The 19,686-nt window shown below is 45.8% G+C and overlaps 1 protein-coding gene across 2 annotated transcripts in view; it reads left to right on the top strand.

Annotated features, from left to right (window-relative positions):
* RASSF2 (Ras association domain family member 2) overlaps positions 1-19,152 on the top strand; it is a 41,390-nt gene extending 22,238 nt beyond the window's left edge. For both annotated transcript variants that reach the window (XM_036827588.1, XM_036827589.1), the window contains exons 3-11: positions 1,190-1,265; positions 3,605-3,756; positions 6,855-6,943; positions 9,024-9,184; positions 10,434-10,535; positions 12,015-12,066; positions 12,554-12,675; positions 13,905-14,002; positions 15,177-19,152. In XM_036827588.1, the coding sequence (XP_036683483.1) occupies positions 1,190-1,265; positions 3,605-3,756; positions 6,855-6,943; positions 9,024-9,184; positions 10,434-10,535; positions 12,015-12,066; positions 12,554-12,675; positions 13,905-14,002; positions 15,177-15,246 (922 nt within the window). In that variant the 3' untranslated portion in view covers positions 15,247-19,152. The remainder of the gene's footprint in view (positions 1-1,189; positions 1,266-3,604; positions 3,757-6,854; positions 6,944-9,023; positions 9,185-10,433; positions 10,536-12,014; positions 12,067-12,553; positions 12,676-13,904; positions 14,003-15,176) is intronic.
* The last annotated feature ends 534 nt before the right edge of the window (positions 19,153-19,686 follow it).

Genomic DNA, 19,686 nt, shown 5'->3' with positions numbered 1-19,686 from the left:
ACTTGTCGAACTTCTTCGAGTTTCCAGCTGGTTTTGACCTCCTGTGTGGCCTCAAATCTCTCCATTGAATGGCTGGGCTTAGAGGGACTGAACTCCCTTGCCTCTTGCCTGAGTATAGGGAAAAGAACACACGTCAGCCTCCTCAAGCCCTTCTCAGACCTCCCCTCATTCACTTTCAGATAAAACTTGATCACAGCATTTTCAGGTTTGGCAGCTCTCACTCTGATCACAAAGGGTGTGACATGCTCTCTCACATTTAGTAGAGCTGTGCTCCCAGGGGGGCCACTTGGAAACCAGTATTTAGAGGCCTTGTAAGGTTTTTAAAAAATATTTTTATAAACTAAAAGCACCTAGAATAGATTAAAAAGATAAAAGCACCTAGAAGTGTACATTGCTAGGGTCCAGAAGCCCCCTCATGCCCACTTCTAGTCACCACTCCCAAAGGTGAACCACTATCCTGAATTCTAACATCTACCTCGAATGTCATATAAATGGAATCATACAATATGTGCTCTTTTGTGTCTGGCTTCTTTCACTCAGCATAATATCTGTGAGATTCATCCATATTATGTGTAGTTCATTCATATTCTCATTGCTGCTCCATTGTGTGACCATAGCTGCCTTTATTCATCTGTTCTACTCTTGATGGGAGTTGGTAAGTTTTTAAACACCTGATAAGGTCATGTCAATGAAGCATAAGTCAGTGGGACCCAGACCTGTCCCTTTTAACTTTCTGAAATTCTAGGAGTTTCTGAGTCTTGTGAAGGTTTGTAGTGATTGTCCCCTCCTCACTCACAGCATGTGTGAGGGAGGAAAGGCTGTGGAGAGTCTGGAGAAATCCTGTCTATGGGCTTTTGAAGTGTGTTTGCCTCTATGAATCTGTGATTTATTAAGGCCTGCATATTTAGCTTGGGTTTGGGGAGTGTTGTGAGAGATGCCAACCTTTGTCAGCAGACCAGACCTGCCTTGGTTTTCTGGAGTTGCTCTTTACATCCAGTCTGTTCTAGGTAGTATTTACTCTTGACCTTGACCTTGAACTCTGGGTATGTGTATGTGTATATGTACACATGTAGACAAACACCCAGACTGGAAAGTCGAAGGCCAGGTTAGAGGTGAGAAAAAGAGGGAACAACTGCATTATAAGTGGCTTCACCTGAGATTGTGACACCTCTTGTATTTTTCCCTTAAGGAACGAACTTCTCCTGCATCTGAAGACCTACAACTTGTACTATGAAGGCCAGAATTTGCAGCTCCGACATCGTGAGGTAAGGAGTCCCAAGGAAGATCTGTGAGGCTCCTTCCCTGGTGGCCAGCCCCGTCTTTGTCTCCATGTCTCCTGGTCTGAGAGTCCCTGCCTCTCCTGCTACAGTGAGGAGCCTCTCAATGCTAGTGATGTTATTGGGAGTCCCTAGAGTTCTTTGGAAGGAGACCCCAGGCCCAAATTTGTTCTAAAAAAGATGAGCTTTTCTGTTCCGGAGACATTCCTGCAGCTGTGTGGCTGGGCTAGCGCCAGCCTCAAAAGAAGAACCCTCCCTTTCATGAAATGACTCTTTCAACTAACTCTCAAGCAGCCTTCCTCCTCTTGGGCAATTCAGGAACTTCACCCAGTCCTCTATGTTGACACATCCGGGCCCATGCCCTATTGCTGAAGCAACCTGGACAAGTTACATAAGCTCTGGGTGGTAACTCTTGGCCCTTCCCCACAACTGCAGCAGCCTTCCTCGAGTGCCTTCTTGGAATGTCCTTTGTTATCCATCTGTCTTTCCCCAGCCCCCATCCTGAATCTAAGCTTATGCATACTGTATCCATTTCTGTAAAGCCTGTTTCAGATAGATGGTGGAGTAATATATACTCAAGTGTTCTTGACCGATAAGAAGGTGTGTGTAATACCCTTCTAAACACATTTTCAGGTTGTCAAGCCATGGGGATTTAATTCATAGAAACAAACGGATATCCAGATGGCAGAATTTCAGCTACTAAGGCAGGCTGGTTGGGAATAGTATGTAGTGGCTTTTTGTATGTTCCTCAAACCACACCACTTAGGCAAAGTCCTACTTTGGGTTAAATTCTGCCCTACAATCATGTGATACAAAGTAATGATGCCAACCTTGACCAGCTAGAAGGCCATATATGACCTGTGCTTAAATAAAGCTTTTCTCCCTAAGATCCCCAAATGCCCTAAAGTTGCTCCACTCTTCTCCTGCCTTCTTTATTACCCCCTCCCTCTCTAAGGATGATCCTGGGGCCCAGGTTAGTTGTTCACTGAAGTGTCATCTTCATTCATGCGGCTTGTCCTGAAGATGTGGCCATAGCCCAGATCTCAGGTCTTGGCCCTGCTTATAAAACATGGGTTCAGAAAGGTTTTTCTGAAACTCTAGAAAGAAAACCTGACCCTTTAGGCATTGTCCTCAAACCCTCTACTAATCAGTGGCTGGACCATTAGCAAGATTTTGGTCCTTAAACAGCTTTTCTGAGGTGTGTCTTATAGGTGATTAAAAGGTTTTATGGTTATTAGTGAGATCCACTTCTTTGGGATAAAACATGCAAATGTTTTTAGAAGGGTTTCAAATTTAAATTCTTATCAGTCAACAACCCTTGAGTATAAAGTTGGAATTCTTGCAGGATTTATTCACCTCTTGGAGAGTTGTTATGTAGCACATTAGCTAATTATTGGCCTGGGAAGTTCTGCTGTTAAGAAATCTGATTAACACATCATCTCCCAACTCAGGATCACATGGTACTCTTTTTAAGGTAACAATTGATCTGCTAGAGGAGCTAGTATTCTGTTGAACAAACTTGAGGAAATGTTACTTTAAATCTCCTTCAACCAGTGGGTCAGATTAACATATAACATGTTATAGCTAAAGACACATCACTTTCCATAGTAGGGGAAGGGAAAGTAGCTAATTTAAGGTTTTAGCTCTTGCTTCTGTTAGCAGGGTTAATCTCACATACTTTAAGAAATGTAATTGGACTTCCCTGGTGGCACAGTGGTTCAGAATCTGCCTGCCAATGCAGGGGACACAGGTTCAAGCCCTGGTCTGGGAAGATCCGACATGCTGCAGAGCAACTAAGCCCGTGCGCCACAACTACTGAGCCTGCGCTCTAGAGCCCGCGAGCCACAACTACTGAGCCTGTGTGCCACATCTACTAAAGCCTACGTGCCTAGAGCCTGTGCTCCGCAACAAGAGAAGCCACCACAATGAGAAGCCCACGCATCGCAATGAAGAGTAGCCCCCACTTGCCGCAACTAGAGAAAGCCCGCACACAGCAACGAAGACCCAACGCAGCCAAAAAGAAAAAAAAAAGAAAAAAAAATGTAGTTAGCTTTCTTTAAAATCATTAGTATAAAAACAACAAAAAACCATTATTATAATTTGCACGTGTCTATGAATTTTGAGGCAACTTTGCCCTGACCTCTGAGGTCAGCTTCAGAGCCTCAGGGGTAGTTTCAAGTGGAGAGAGTGTCTTGGAGCTGGGTTGTGACTGTAACTTGGGTGCACCCAGCTGGACACATCAAGGATGCTGTCAATTACCCCCAACAACATGGTGCTGGCTTCCTTGGGGCTTTTCTGGGCTCACCCTGCCAATTGTTTTGTGGCAGGAAGAAGATGAGTTCATCGTGGAGGGGCTGCTGAACATCTCCTGGGGGCTGCGCCGGCCCATTCGTCTACAAATGCAGGATGACAATGAACGCATTCGCCCTCCTCCATCCTCTTCCTCTTGGCACTCTGGCTGTAACTTAGGAGCTCAGGGGTGAGTGAAGAGAGATGGGACTGGGGGGTGACCAGGGGTATCTGGGGGTTCCATCTATTCTCAAGCAGGTAAATGCCACCTTCTTCCAGCAAGCCTTGATCCCAGCTTCTATTCCCACTGCCCCCTGCCTTTGACTTGGGAGGAGGAGAAAGGGGTGTATGTTGGTGTTATTGGGCTTCCATGCCTGTCACCACAATCACTGAGTGAGAGTCAGAGTGAGATGGGGAGATGCTGAGTCAGAGAGGAGAAGCGCTAAGGCCTGGGTGAGCAGCGTGCCTTTCCTCGTGGAGACCCCTAGTCTCTGAGGGGTATTGTAGTGGCCAGCCAGGCCCAGTCTGCAGATTTCCGACAGGACACCTGATGCCCCAGCATCCTCCCCACTAGGACCACTCCTCATAGAATGACCCCACCCCAGAGACATTTAGGGCTCAAAACTTCTGTCCAAAGCTCTGTGTCTGAGGGGAACCTGGAAGAGGAAAAAGAATGTCAGGTCCTGTCCAAGCCAGCCAAGCAAGGACTGCTTCCTTCAGGCCACACCTGGAGTTGGGTGGTGGCGTGATGGTCTTGAGAGGTCCCCTCTCCTGGGTTCCCACTGGAAGGTCTGTGAAGACTAAGCCTGTTCCTCCCTGTAGCCAGATGAGTAGTTCAATGCATCTAGTAAGGCACACCCTCTTTACTGTCTTTCTGGGACTTCAGTTTTTAGGATCAAGTGACTATCCCTTGTTCCATCCTAAACTTTGCTGATACTGAATGCCTTGGGGCCAGAGCGTGGGTGGAGTGCGCCAACCTCTCAGCCAAAACCGCAGTGATGTTTTTTTCTGTTTTAAATAAGAACCAAGCCCTCTCTGTTGACCCCATTGAACATTTTGTTAAACTCCACAGCCAAATCTATTCTTTGCTAAAGTTGAGAGAAACCTACAATGTGGCCAAAGCCTGTTACTGATCTGGTTTCTTTCCAAGGGAATTTAAGGAGGAAAATCTTTGCCTGTCCCATCAGCGCCAGGGTGTCCAATCAAGGTTCTCTGGTTTCATCTAACTTTGCCAGTTTCATACTCTGCTTTGTTTTCGGCACTTTCTCCGTATTTGGTTTCAAGTGGGCCAAACCCTTTCCACAGCCCCAGCCCAGGCCCTGGGGTGTTTTACGTTCCATTCCCTAAGTGAGATGATTTTTAAAATTCCACTTGACCATGTGACCTTTGGCTGGCCTACTAAGGGGTCTTTCACACTGTACACTTGTTTCTTTTCCATTCCCTATGGCATCAAGCTGGTCTTGGTTGGTTCTTGAAACTTGCAAATACTTTGAGAGAGTTTTCAGGAATGGTAAATAATGTTATCCCAGTGCCTGCTATAATAAAGTGAATGCCTGAACCACTGTGTTAAGAAGCATGCTGAGACCAGTTTCTGCTTTGGCAATAAAGAGTGCTTTGGACAAGGGAGTGGGAAGTGGCTGCTATGGGTGCCAAATGTTCACCATTCCTGAGAGGCTCTGCTCAGTTTCATTCTGGGGCTCAGAAGCTCACAGGTTATAATACAATAGGCAGTTCTTTCAGATTTTCAATTTTAAATTGTCTTCCCTTAAAATTAGCATCCCTTGGGATTTCCCTGGTGGTCCAGTGATTAGGACTCTGCGTTCTCATTGCAGAGGGCCCAGGTTCAATCCCTGGTCTCAGAACTAAGATCCCTCAAGCCACATGATGTGCCCATAAAAAAAAAAGAAAATTATCCTATCTCTGCTGAGTCCCAGTGTTACCAAACCACACTTGGGTCTGCTCATCTACGTGCAGTAAAGCCAATTTACTGACACCGGGTTGTGGTGAAGGAAAGTGCTGCGTTTATTGCAGGTCCAAACAAGGAGTCCAGGCAGTTAATGCTCAAAAGACGTGAACTCTCCGATGGCTTTCATCGGAGAGTTTTTAAAGGCAAGATGAGGGAGAGGGTCGCAGGGTGGTAGATGCTCTTCTGATTAATTGCTGGTGAGGTAATTGGGTGGTATTTCAGGAGTCAACATCATCTGGTTCCAAGGGGTTTGGGGTTTACCTGCTTGTGGTCAGAATGCAGTTAACTTCTTACACCTGGTGTTAGAAGATACTTTCAGTATCTGCACAGCAACTCATGGACATGGCTCAGGATACTATCTATAGCCCTTGAGGAGGAACTAAAGGTCCTTGACTTTGTTTTTTGGCTAAATTATTATTATCAATATTTTGTCTTGCTTGACTGTTTTCCTTAGTTTCTGCATTTTCTCACTTCTCTGATTAAATTTGTTCTTTGGAACTCAGGGAAGGCCTAGGAGGCTAAAGCTTTTTTACAAACAAGAGGAGGGGGATACAGGGTTCTGTTCCTGGGAAGACCCCACAGGGTCCTGCTTTGTTTCACCAGGGCACCTGCATTCTTCTCACCATGGGATGGTCCTAATTGGTTAAATATTATTCTCCTTTTTGGCCAAATCCTCTGTTGATTTTGGGTGTGTTTCTCTGAGCTGCTTCCACTGTTCTTTTAGGCTTTGAGGAGTTATTTTCCGGCTATCGTAGCAATACCAGGTCTCAACTCAGATTGCCTGCTTGTGACCCTTTCTCCAGCAACCCTGAGAACACTGCCATCAGTGCCACTTCCAAAGCTGCCCTGACTGTTGTAGCAGCTAACCTATTACTTTCCATTCCTGTTAGATGGCAGAAGGAATTTCTGAGTTATTCCTCCAACAGAAGTGGGTCTGAACTAGAATCTTGTCCCTAGAAATAAATGACCATTATTAGGGTTTTCTAAATAAGCTATAAAATTTGTATGTGCTTAGAAACTCAGCACAGGCACCACACAGGTGTTCCTTTGTTGTTCTCTGTCCTGGACTTCATGTTGCTGCAAATACCGGGAACAAGCATTTTCTCCCTCCAGAGCTCCCCTTCCCTGCCCAGTGCTTAGCCCAGGAGCTGGACCAGCCTCATGAGACACTCAGCACAGCCCACCATGTCCTTTGTCACCTGCTGTGTGCTGGTACCCAGCCTTGCACAGGCCAAGTGCTCCCTTTGTACGAGTGGGGTGGGGTGGGACTGGGGGCGTTCTTCTGCAGGGGCTGAACCTTTTGTTTGTTTTCTGCTCACCAGCACCATCCTCAAGCCCCTCACCATGCCCAACATTCCAATCTCAGAGGTGGATGCCCTGCCTGAGAGTGATCAGACATCAAGTCCCACAGGTACATGCATGGTGGGAGGATCCTCTAGTTTGGGGCCGACTGTGTGAAGACTGATATGATGAATGTTGTACACTGTTACTTATTTTTTGAAAACAAAATTCACATGGTTCAAGATTCAAAACTTATTAAAAAGAATTGAAAGTTTCCCATCTCATCCACCCACTGAGTTTCCCTCCCTAGAAGCAAACTGAAGGCATTCTTCCCAAGGTACTCTTTGCAAACCAAGGAAATACACACCAACAAAGCTTAATGGTTGGGTGTCATTTCTTTTCTTCCCCTTTTTATGTAAGTGTCTGCATTTTGCATATCCCGTTTCTATTAGTTTGTCTTGAGGATTGTTCCATACAAACCCATGGAGAACTTCTGCATTCTTTACAGCTCTGCAGTATTACATTGTATGAAAAAAATGATAATTTAATTGCTCCCTATTGATAAACATTTAAGTCGTCTTTAGTCTTTTAGACAAACAAAAGTGTAGACAGTGTCCTTATACATGTATTATTTCACACATTTGTCAGTGTCTGTAGGATTCTTTGAAATCGAATTTCTGGATCTGAGGCTATGTGCATTTGCAATTTTGATAGATGTTGTCAGTTCGAAATTATCTTGCAAGTCCTTATATCGTGCTTATCTTGTGCAGACGTTGTTCTAAGCACTTTAAATGAATTAACTTATTTAAACCCTCACAACAATCTCGTGAGGTGAGTGCTATTACTATCCCCATTGTATAGATGAGGAAACTGAGGCACAGAGAGTTAGTGATATATGGTGTTGGGAAGGAAGACATTTTTCTCTACCTTCTAGGTTCTTCTGGCTGGTCTAAGAATTAAGTTGACATGAGACAGATTAACAGGAGAAAATCAAACAAAAGTTTAATAACATGTATACATGGGAGAGACCCAGAAAAACTGAGTAACTCACCAAAAAGGCTGATGCCCTCACCTTAACTACCATCTTCAGCTAAAGACAAAAGAGGATGTTGGGGGTAGTGGTTTGGGACTTCAGGAGAGGAAGGCAATTCACATGGAGATGGAAAAGCAAACATTTGGTAAACAAATGTTTGCTGGGCCTGCAAAGACAGTGTGACACAGGGTGGACTCTGATCTCTAAGAGTTTCCCTCACCACATTTAGCCCATATTCTTTGCAGATGTCTCTGGTGATAACTCTAGTCCAGTAATAAGCCCGCTATCTAAATTCTTCAGGCAGTTAGGGGAAAGGGCAGAGTTTCTTCCTGAGTCTTTTTGACTGAAAAATTGTTCACAACCTAAAAGTTTAGAGTTATGTTTTATTCGGCGAATATTCTTAGGACTTCAAGCCTGGAAGGTAGCATCTCAAGTAACCCTGAGAGAACTGCTCTGAGGAGGCAAAGGGGGAGCTAGGATACATAGGAGCTTTGCAACAAAGGGCAGGTAGTTTGAATGTCAAAAGATTATTGCTTATTAAAGAAAACCAGATATCCCAAGTTAAGGAATTTAGCTCTTTTCTGTGTATGGGAAGATGCAAGAGTCTGGGCTCATTGAAATCATTACTTTGATATGAACCTCAGCTATCTGGGGCCAGTATCCTGTGCTTTCACCTCGAGTTTCCTCATGGGTCACCGTGGGGAGTGGCTGCAGTCTGTTGGCTGCTAGATGGCAGGTATTCTTTTCCGTCCTGAGTCCCCTTAGAGCTAACCAGCTCACCATCACCTGTGGCTGCAATCTCTGATGACTGTGATATCCTTTGTTTACTGATATAGCAGGCTATATTTCATTTATCAGTCTTTTGGGGCTTGATTGTTTTCAGCATGCCAGAGACATTTTGGGGTAGCAAGTTTTGCTCCCCTACAATGACAGTGGTGGAGCTGGGGTTTGAACCTAGGAGTCTGGCTCTAAAGTCTGTGCTCTGAACTTTGTCACTGTATTGCGTCTTGGTAAATTATGCATCATGTTTTTCCCCCAGCAGGAAATACTGTTTTTATAAAATATATTTTTGAGAAAGCTGTAGGTGCTGTAGCATTGGTCAGGAAGAGGGTACTCTGTGCACACTGCCACATCCCAGGTCCAGGCAGACAGAGCTCATCTTCCCCTTCCCTCTCAGACTCCAGGGGCCTGAAGTCCCTGCAGGAAGACACCCCACAACTGATGCGCACACGCAGTGATGTTGGGGTACGTCGTCGTGGCAATGTGAGGACACCCAGCGACCAGCGGCGAATCAGACGCCACCGCTTCTCCATCAACGGCCATTTCTACAACCATAAGGTAGAGGCGATAGGGTGGCGGGGGCAAGGGCCAGCCCCAGTGGGGGCAAGACCCCTTCCTGGGCAGCTGCCACCTCAGGGCTGCAGACTCCTGGGAAGCCGCTCAGTCTTTGGGTCATGAGTGGGCTGCAGGCTCTGCTGGCTCTGAGAGAGATAAGGGCCTCCGGATCAGGAGCCCTCCTAGATGATGGTGTTGTAGGAAAAAATGGGGTGCAAGAGGATGGTCACGTCCCAGGTCTCGGGTGAGTCCGGTGGCCCCAAGGCAATGGGTCGTTCGGGAATATGAGAGCAGCCCTGGGCTGTGGGGGTGATTCGTTTTTATGGGCTGGGTAATTTCATAGGCTAATAAGTGGGAGGAGTATTATAACTATCTTGGAGAAGGGGTGGGGATTTCCATGAATTGGGCCACCACCCACTTTTTGGCCTTTTATGGTCGACCTCGGAACTGTCGTGGCACCTGTGGGTGTGTCATTTAGATGCTAATGTATTACAATGAGTGTATAATGAGGTGAAGGTCTACTGGAAGTCAAACCTTCTGCCATCTTGGGCCTAGTAGGTTCTAACCAGTTTTTGTGGTATCCTGTTCTTAATGGCTGTGTCATTAATGGTTGTGCCCTGCCCCCTTTCTTCCTGTCTCAGTGGGTGAGATGTGAGATGACCCCACAAACAACCATCATCAGAAACCCCCCCATCCACATGTTACTCTCTTTCTGCACCATGTGCCTCCAGCTGCTATGTGGCCTGACTTCTCTGTGAGTTAAGGGCTGCCCTGAAATAGAGCTGCAGAACTCAGATCACCCACCCCACCCCAAGCTAGCTGACTCTCCTTCCTTCCTGCTGCTTGGTTTGAATCTGGCCCTAGAAACAAGTGCATCATGGAAGAGTGGTCACAGGCCTCCTCATGTTGAAGTCGTAGTAGAAGGGGCTTTGTGTGTGCTTTATTTGGAGGGAGTGCCTCCCTTATCTGGTCCTCTTTCCCTCCTCAGCGCTGCCGTTTGGCAAGCTCAGACCCCTCAAGCCTCCTGCAGTGGGGTGGGCGCGAGCTCCTGAGCTAGGCAAAGCCCAGGGCTCTTTCTTGACATCAAAACCCAATGCTTCTACGTTGTAAGGGACAGAGGACTCTCAGGGAGCACAGGTTGAGTGCCATTGTCCCTGTCCCTTTACCCCAGGTAACAAGGCCAGGACACCTGGGTTTTAGTGCCCCATCCTTGTCTGTACACTCACTCTGAGCTGGACCCCTCTATTGACAGACGTCAGTGTTCACGCCGGCCTATGGCTCCATCACCAATGTCCGCATCAACAGCACTATGACCACTCCACAGGTCCTGAAGTTGCTGCTCAACAAATTTAAGGCAAGTTCCCTCTGCTGGCTGGCCTCAGACAGTGGCATGTGTGCCTTGGGGCCCCCAGAAGTGTAGAGGTGGGGGCTATGGAGAGTGTGTGGTAAGGGAGGCACCGGGCAGAGAAGGTTTAGGTTCTTTAGACCCCACGACATCAGCATCACCTGGGAGCTTGTTAGAAAAGTAGGTTCTCAGGCCTCCCTCTCCCCCAAATCAGACCCAATGAAGCGGAAACTCGGAGATGAGGCCAGGGATCCTGTTCCACAAGACTTACAGGGATTCTGGTGCCACTGAAGCCTGAGAAGCACCTGCCCTCAGGTGCTTTATGGACCTCCAGAGAAGGACCCTGGACCTGATGACTGCTTCAGGACTCCATGCACATATCGACTTCTGTGCATTTGGGGAACCTACTTTGATGAGCCTTCAATAGATGTGAAAATTATAGTGCATGAGTGTTTTTGAAGTCCTGTTGCTCTGTATGTTTTCCACAATACCCTTCTAAGTCTTTTGGAAACCAAGTATTCTTATTTCTAATAGAAGCCAGTGTGTCCTAGTGGTTTAAAGCCTAGGCTCTGTGTTTGAATCTCTGTCTATAACCTGCCGGTTGGAGGAGTTGGACAAGTGACTTAAGCTCCCTGTGCTTCTGCCTCACCATCAGTAAAATGAGGTTAACAGGACCCCATTACTGGTGTCAACTGAAAAAAAATTGCACAACCTAAAAGTTGAGAGTTATATTTTATTCAGCAAATATTCTTAGGACTTCAAGCCCAGAAGGCAGCATCTCAAGTAACCCTGAGAGAACTGCTCCGAGGAGGTGAAGGGGGAGCTAGGATACATAGGAGTTTTGTCACAAAGGGCAGGTAGTCTGAATGTCAAAAGATTATTGTTAATTAAAGAAAATCAGATATCTCAAGTTAAGGAATTTAGCGTTTTCCTACATATGGAAAGATGCAAGAGTCTGGGCTCACTGAAATCATTCCTTTGATACACACCTTAGCTATCTGGGGCCAGTATCCTGTTTTCTCATCCTGAGTTTCCTCAGGGCTCACCATTGGGAGTGGCTGCAGTCTGATGGCTGCAAGATGGCAGGTATTCTTTGTTTCTTTCCTGAGTCCTCTCAGAGCTCACCAGCTCACCATCGGAGGTGGCTGCAATTGCTGATGACTGTGACATCCTTTGTTTACTGATATGGCAAGCAATATTTTATTTCTCTCTGGGTTGTCATGAGTATTAGATGAGTTAAAGCATGTAGAGTTTGTTAGAACTGTGCCTGGCATGGTGCAATAAATGTTAGCTCTTATTACCTATTATTATTGATAATGTTATCACCCCATTTCCTCACCACTTTTAAATGCTGTAGATAAATAGCCCTCCCCTCAAAAGAGCCTATCATTTATTTAGCTTTGCAGTGTTCAAGAAGAAGAAGTGGCCACAGTTAGGATATGTAAATATATGCTTTCAGCAAGTATCTTTTGCTCCTTCCTGATTCAGATTGAGAACTCAGCGGAGGAGTTTGCTTTGTATGTGGTCCATACCAGTGGTGGTAAGTATAAAGAACACAGTATACTTAAAACTTTTAATTAACTCAAAATAGCAAGTTAAAAAAAAAAATCTCTGCCTCATTTGCTTGTTGCTTGGGTTTTGGAAACTTCCAAATGTTGTTTGCCTCCAAGGCTGGTGAGCTCGCTGGATAAGTCCACCGGAGAATGCCATATATGGTCAGTAAACTAACCCTAAAACCTAACTGCCTATTAAAAAAAGAACTGGATTTTCTCAAAGCACAGAGAAAACCAGATTCTCCAATGCAGCATCTTCCAAAGGGCTTGAGGCATGGAAGTATTGTTGACGGGTAGGGGAGCGGCAACAGTTGCTTTGAACTGTTGAATTGTTCATTTACAAATCAGTCTCCTGACTTGTATGGCCAAATCTCCTGAGGTGCCTGGTCCATTTGGGCCCCTGAGTTGACAACTACTTAAGGTGAGAAAGGCCTCAGGCAACTCAGGGCTGCTTCTGGCTGTGTGTGGTTCCAGAGAAACAGAAGCTGAAGAACACTGATTACCCCCTGATTGCCCGGATCCTCCAGGGCCCATGTGAGCAGGTCTCCAAAGTGTTCCTTATGGAGAAGGACCAAGTGGAGGAAGTCACCTATGATGTGAGTCCCTTTTCAGCCAGATGTCTGTCCCAGGAGGGTGGGGGATTTTGTTGGGTAAACTACAACTGGGGTATAGCTTGGCTTTTTGGCCAAGGACCAGGCCCTGTTTTGTTGCTATTTCTCAGTACCAGGTGTTCTTGAAACAGTAATGACCATGGGGCCAGGAAAATGAATGCAGAAGCTAGGTTGAGGTGTGCCGTGTGGGAGTTAACTGGAAGAATGCTCAGGCACGAAATGATTTCCATAGAAGGAATAAATTTCTTGAGGCTTTCTGCGGTACTTAAGAGGGCTGAAAAGTTTCTGCAAACCTTTTCCAAGCAACTTCAAGAAGTTAGCAGTGATTTTATAGCCTTTGCTATAGCAACAAACTTCCCCAAGTCTTAGTCACTTACAACAGTAAACATTTACTTTCTTGCTCCGGATTCTGCAGGCTGGTAGCAGTGGTTCTGCTTTAGATTGTGGGTTCAGCTCAGGTCGACATTGCATGTCTTATTCAGAGACCGAGGGTCAAGAGGCAGTGGCTACCTAGGTATGCTTCTCATGGCAGATGGCTGGAATGCAAGAAACCATGTAAGCTCCTTTGAAGCCACCACCTGGATTTAATGTATATCACATCCACACACCCATTCCATTGGCCAGAGCAAGTCACATAGCTGAGCCCACCCTTAACAGTATGGAGAAACATACTTCTCCCAAAGAGAAGAGTTGGTAGAACAGGGTGAGGGTTCTGGTGAGGGAGGAAGAGTGGCTGCTTAACTTCAGCTCACCTGGGAGCCACCCCCACGCTTATAGCCTCTCAGGAGGCAGGTCACATTTGGATGCCTGTTTGAGCCTTGAGGCACAAATCATCATTCTGAGTGATGGTTCCTTAATTTCTCTTAGGGGAGAGCAGAGAGGTTTATTGAATATTATGTGTTCCAGTCTTCTCTGAATGCCTGACAAGAGAATGTGCTTTTCTATGTTTGACATCACCTCTCATGGATTGGATACATGAGATGAAAAATGAGAAGTTATGAGATGAAGTTATCATGTAAATGAAGTGATCTTCATCATAGACTCTATACCAGCCTTGAGAAGAATGAGGCTTGGCTCCTGCCTTTAAGGAAATCCCGGATTAGTGCAGAAATAGATTTCCCAAGGCTTTGTGCCTTATATGAGAGAGATGCCAAAAAAAATTAGAATAGTGCTGGGAGGGGTCTTGCACCCCAGACTTACTTTTTCCTCCCCAGGTGGCTCAGTATATAAAGTTTGAGATGCCTGTCCTTAAAAGCTTCATTCAGAAGCTCCAAGAGGAAGAAGATCGGGAAGTAAAGAAGCTGATGCGCAAGTAAGCATAGCCCCTGGGGTGGCTGGTTGGGTTTCTCCTGTGGCCTCAGTGAGAGGAGTCTCTGTTCAAGAGCCTTGCAGGGGCTGTGAGGAGCTGCTGCCTGGGACTGGGTCTTATGGACTGTGTTCAGGGGGCTTCCCATTGACAATGCCAGATTTCAGATCTCAGGTGGGGACTTGAAACATCAGTGTGTTGGTCGTTCTGCTTCTCGTTCAACTTCTCATTTTGATGTGGGACATAAAGTTGTTCCAAGGATTTCAGGAAGGTTGTCTCGGCAGTGGAAATTTGTCTGAGCAGAGTAACCCTAAAATCCCTTCCTCACATCCTTTCTCCCTTTTTAACATTTCTCTTCTGGAAATTGCATTTGGGTTGAAAAGTCCAGTACTAAAACTCCGTTCTGGGGAGGATTTTGTTATTTTTTTGTCATGTTTAGTCATAAAGTAGAGCTGCGTTTCATAGATATGACAGAAAAATTGATTTTTTTGCCACTAAAGTCAATGCTACATTTTCTGTGTTGATGATAATAACTAATATGATAGTAGTTAACATTTATTGAACACTTACTATGTGCCAAACTTTAAAAATAGTTTTGCTGTGCAGTGCAAAGCCACGTTAGCCCTGCATAACAGTGCCCACTCCAGTATCTGAATTACCATAATTCAAGGAAGGGATGAAAAAACCATACTCACCACCAAGCCATGGACCTCCATGCTTGGTAGTTGCTATAGCGTCTTTGGCAAAATGCAGATACTGATATTAGATTGAACCATATGAAGTTGCCATTTTTGTAGGCTCCCCCAAAATGGTAAAAGTAATGGCAATTTCATATGGTCCAGCCTAGGTGAGGATTATATGATACTCTATGCATAGTGCCTTGAGCATAGTAAGCACTCAACAAAGGGAATCCTTATTACTGTTCTTGTTATTTCACCTTCTCATTCTTCTTCTCCAGACTTTCTAATCATAGTAAAATAATTAGTTTGGAGTGAGCCTTTTCAGTCCCTTTCCTCCTGTTGTGGAAATGAACACAAGTAATGAAGTGGTTCAAGTGTGGGTCAGTGAGAGAAGCAAAGGGTTGGGACACTTGGCCCACACTGTGACCCAAGTGATGGGGGAGGGTCATGAGAAGGAGTGTGTTGCTTTCTGCTCTCCACCGAAGCTGTTCTGTCCCCAGGTACACTGTGCTCCGGCTAATGATTCGGCAGAGGCTGGAGGAGATAGCTGAGACCCCAGCAACAATCTGAGTCACAGGGAGGGGATCCAGACGCCATGGAGGGCATTGTTGACCTGAGAAGACTCACAGGAAGCTGGGCGCCTTCCATGGAAACGTTTAAATGCAAACCTTTCCAGCTCCCAAACCACCATGGAGAAGCCAGCAGACAACTCCCTGACCTTTCTTTCCCTGCTCCTTTCCTTCACTCACGAGGACTTTCAGTTTTTATTATAAGAAGAACCCAAAATGTGTGTGTGCATGTGTGTGTGCACATGGTACACATCCACATGCCTACATGATATATTCACATGCAATTCAATTCCAAGCAGCCAGCACAAGTGCTATGAGGCTGGCAGATGTTCTGCTTGTGGGCAGGAAAATCAGAGGAGTCACCGATCTGAGGGGTTTTAGGTTGAAGAAAAGATTTCTCCCCTCAAGTGCCAGGGAACAGCCATACATGTCTGCTTGTGTTTAGAAGGGGAGGGGGGCCCAGCAAACTCACCATTTGGGGTATTTTTATGTTAATAGCTATTCTCCCTGTATCCCTAGGAAGGATCTGCAAGTGTGAGATCCTTGGCAGTTAACAAATTAATTAACAAACCATGCCCTTGGGGCAGTTCTGATGGAAAGAAAAAGATAAACCATCAGTGGGGTAGATGCAATAAGCCCACAGGTTTTTACACTGGAAACTTCAATTGTTTTAAATAACAAGGACATATGTGATGATCTGTGTGGATGCCAGTAAAGAATGGATTCTGCCTCCACCCTCACCTCCCTGGCTACCTCTAGGAGATAGGGGAGCCTGATGTTTGTCTCAGCATGCCAAGCTGATGACCCCAACTCTTTGGGGCCTCCCTGAGTTGAAAGAAGTATCTTATGAAACAGGCCTCACTGGTTTGTACATGGCGCCTGGTCTTGTATGGCTGGGAAGTTTCCCTCCTTAGAGAAATGTGGAGGCTCCTTGCAGAATGACAGGTGCCTGTAAGCCCAGCCCATTTTCATATCCAGTGGTCTTCTTGCACTTGGAGCTGAGGCCCTGCGTTTGCAAGGTCAAGGCTTAATACTTTCCAACCACTGGATTCTTGCAAGTTGCCCTCACGTTGTGTGTGGAGATGGACTCTAAGAATGAAGACTTGTCCTGCTACTGACCAAGTGTGGGGTTAAGGGATACCTTTTGGGCTGCCCCATGAAAGTGTGTAGATAGGATGGAGCTTCTCTCTCAGCTTCTCTGAGCAGCCACTTGGGTGATCTTGAGAGACTCCGATGGAGGGGGAAGGGCAGGAAGAGTCTGTCCTTCTGGGCCCCCATTGGTAAGATCGCCAGGTAGCTCAGCTCCAGTACAACTGATACTGTTTGAAGAGTGACAGATAGATGCTTGGAGCAGGTGCCTGGCTGTGGAGGTCAACCAAGCATGGCCAGAAGCTCCTAACACTGAGCCTTGTTGTGGTAGGGAAGCTCCCCATCTCTTCTCCACCTCCTCTCCAAAGAAGGTTTGGAGAGCTGGGCAGTTGAGGAAAGAAGAGCCACTGATCTGTGCCTGCAAGGACAGTGGACCTTTGCAGCGGAGCTGTTCCTGCCCAGGCACCCTTGCCCCCTACCTGCCCCTGTGGCTTCCATGGCCTCTTTAGATGGCTCACAGCTGTAGTCTCGCTGTTGACTTTCAAGAAGATGGCATGCTGCTACCTGGCATTTTGCTGAGGGTCTCTTAGCAAGCTTACCTCCTCTGGGGGGAGCACCACCAGCCCTGTGGGGGATGGACTGGAAATCTGGAGGGCCTTAGCCTCAATCATACACCTCAGTGGGCTTCTGCAAAATGCACAGAAAAAAATGGGGGCCCGGGGAGAGGCTTCCTTTGTTACAGATGGGAAAGAGCAGTTTTGTGAATGCAAACATACTTCCTGAGTTTTGCATTTGAGAAATGACTTGGAAAACTTTTCTTCCGGTTATTTTTATTTTGAACGTTCAAAGCCTTTGTTGGCCCCAGTAATCCTCCTTGAGTGGCTAGGGAAAAAATTTTCCACAAAGCAAATTACTAATGGCTAACTTTTATTGGACGGCCGTTTTTGGTTTATCAAAGTTCTCTTTAATTTGCACTAGCAATATGATAGTGGTAAATATGGGAATGTTGCAAAATGTCAGATTTGCCAGATCACTTTCTCAGAAAGTGATACTGAGGTAGACTTGGCTTTTTAGAGATGGGGGGTTGGGGTGGAATTGAGGGGAAATCGCATCTTACATGATACATTCCACTTAATGCAGGCCGCACTTTTCCATTTTGGCTCAGCCTGTTTAGAAATCATTTCTCACGTACTAATGACCCAGTCAGGAATTTTGGAAAGGTTCTTTGAAATAGCAGCAACTGAAATAGAGACCCTCTGCTGTGATGTGGAGCTGGATTTTCTCACTGGTATCACATGGCCTTGCAGCTTTGAACTCCTGGACTGATTTGTGTGGGTTTATGTAATTGTGTGCAATGAACCTGAAATCGTGTGAAGAACAAAAAGGCCAATTTACAGGTTTTTTCCTCACTTGTGAAAAGCGGCATAGCCACATCTGAGTCTTTTTCCAGGGGCTTATGTTACAAGGTGATCAAATGAAGGAAAAACCTGAGTTTATCGTTGGAAAGGGGATCCAGTCCCCCTGGTGATGATGGAATTAAGCACAAGGTCACATTCTTAATCATCACATTAGTGGGAAGGTGAGGCGTTAAATTGTGGGGGGAGGGGGAGTGGTTACCTTGGGGAGGGATTGAAAAGCACAAACAATAGGTTTGCCTGTGCAAACTGGTGAGGAATGGGTACACTGGTCTCCAGACTTGTGGACTTTGTGAGTTGAGGTTGAGGTGGGAGGATCTTGGATTAGCCACCTACCCCTGTGACAAATGCTGAGCCCTGAGGTTGAGGTTTTGGTCTGAGACTTCAAGGAGAAATATTTTTACCCTTCCCTCCTCTCTACCAGAAAGAAAACAATACTCTCTCCTAGGGACCTCCAGATAAAGACATTTTATCATCTTTGTAGATAAGACTTTAGGATATAAAGACCAAAACAAACAAACAAAAACACTCAAGAAACAAACTCTGTTCTCTGATGCAAACATGTCTTGGCAAGAATTCTTTTCTTTGGAGTTGGGCTGTTATTTCAGTGTTAGGAAGTTGGAAGGAGAAATGGACCAGAGAAAGGCAGGAAGCTCTCTTAAGAAAAGAGACGCTCTCTTTAAAAAACAAAACTATTTCAAAGCTCTGTAGCACACAGAACGTGGTGCCATAGATACATCTCCAAGAGAAATTCCTATATGAACAAAGGAATTCCAGTGCCTCATAGCGACAAAACCATGATGTGAGGGCCAAGGTAGGAGGCAGAGATCTCCTTGAACACCTCTTGCAGCAGTACAAATTCTCGAGTCAAGCCTCTACGAAAATTGTTTTACACGAAGTCTTCTTGTTGGAGGCAGATGAGTTGAGGAATGATCTCCTAGAGAGGTAAAAATAAAGACAAATGTGGCACCCCTTCTTTCATAGGGAATTGACAGTGTTTACCCTGTCATGGGAGGTGACAGCGCCCCCTGTGTTATAGCCAGGCACCAGACATGGACAAGCTGTGAAAGGAGAGCCTCAGTTTTCCTGTGGAGTCTCCCTGGCAATCGCAGACCTGTTTCCCAGGCTGATGGTTTCTGGTGTGTTACCGCTAGTGTTTCTTAAGGGTTTCCTCACTTGATTTAGCTTTGTGAAGTATCTTTTTTCTTAATCATAACTTGCTTTTCGAGCAATGGTACATGACCTCATTCAATGTTTGGTTCTGAAGTTATAAACTGATGTGTTTAGGTGTCTTAATGTAACTTGGCAAGTCCTCAGTAGGGAGCTGTGAATTTCTGTAACATTTTGATATGTTTTAAAGCACCTGACTTAGATCTTGTTGAATAAAGCACTTTCAAAGAGAAGTCCCCGGTGGACAGGTGTGTGTGTGTCCGCTGCATTACAGGAGGGTTGGGGATGGGAAAGTGAAGGTGCATCCAGGAGACGCTTTGATTTTCTTTTCAGAGTTTATGGTTTGACTGCACTCAGACTTGGTTCTAATGTTCCAAAAAGGAAGTGAAATGAGAATATTCCCTATGAATCTTGAGTTCAGGCCCTGGTGGAGCCAAGAATTGTAGAAACAGCTGGGAACAGCTATTCAGTGAGGCTGGATTTTTGTCCTAACTCTACCCTTGGCTTGTTGGGGCCAATTCACTGAACCTTTTTCTAGGACTTGGTTTCCTCATCTGTAAAATGGCCAAGCCACTGTCAGGGTTTGGGGATCTGGGCTTGCCTCTGTTGGAGGCACAGCCCCCCAGGGGGGGTTGCCAAGCCTAAGACCTTTAGACTAGGGCCCAAGTTCCACGCTATGGTGTGAGGCAAGTGTGATGGTTAATTTTATGTGCAACTTGGCTAGGTCATGGTACCCAGATATTTGGTCAAACACTAGTCTGGGTATT

This window comes from Balaenoptera musculus, chromosome 15, assembly GCF_009873245.2.
Source record: "Balaenoptera musculus isolate JJ_BM4_2016_0621 chromosome 15, mBalMus1.pri.v3, whole genome shotgun sequence".
In the NCBI taxonomy this organism is placed as follows: domain Eukaryota; kingdom Metazoa; phylum Chordata; class Mammalia; order Artiodactyla; family Balaenopteridae; genus Balaenoptera; species Balaenoptera musculus.
The sequence above is the reverse complement of the archived record's forward strand: the minus strand, read 5'-3'. Positions and strand labels throughout refer to the sequence as shown.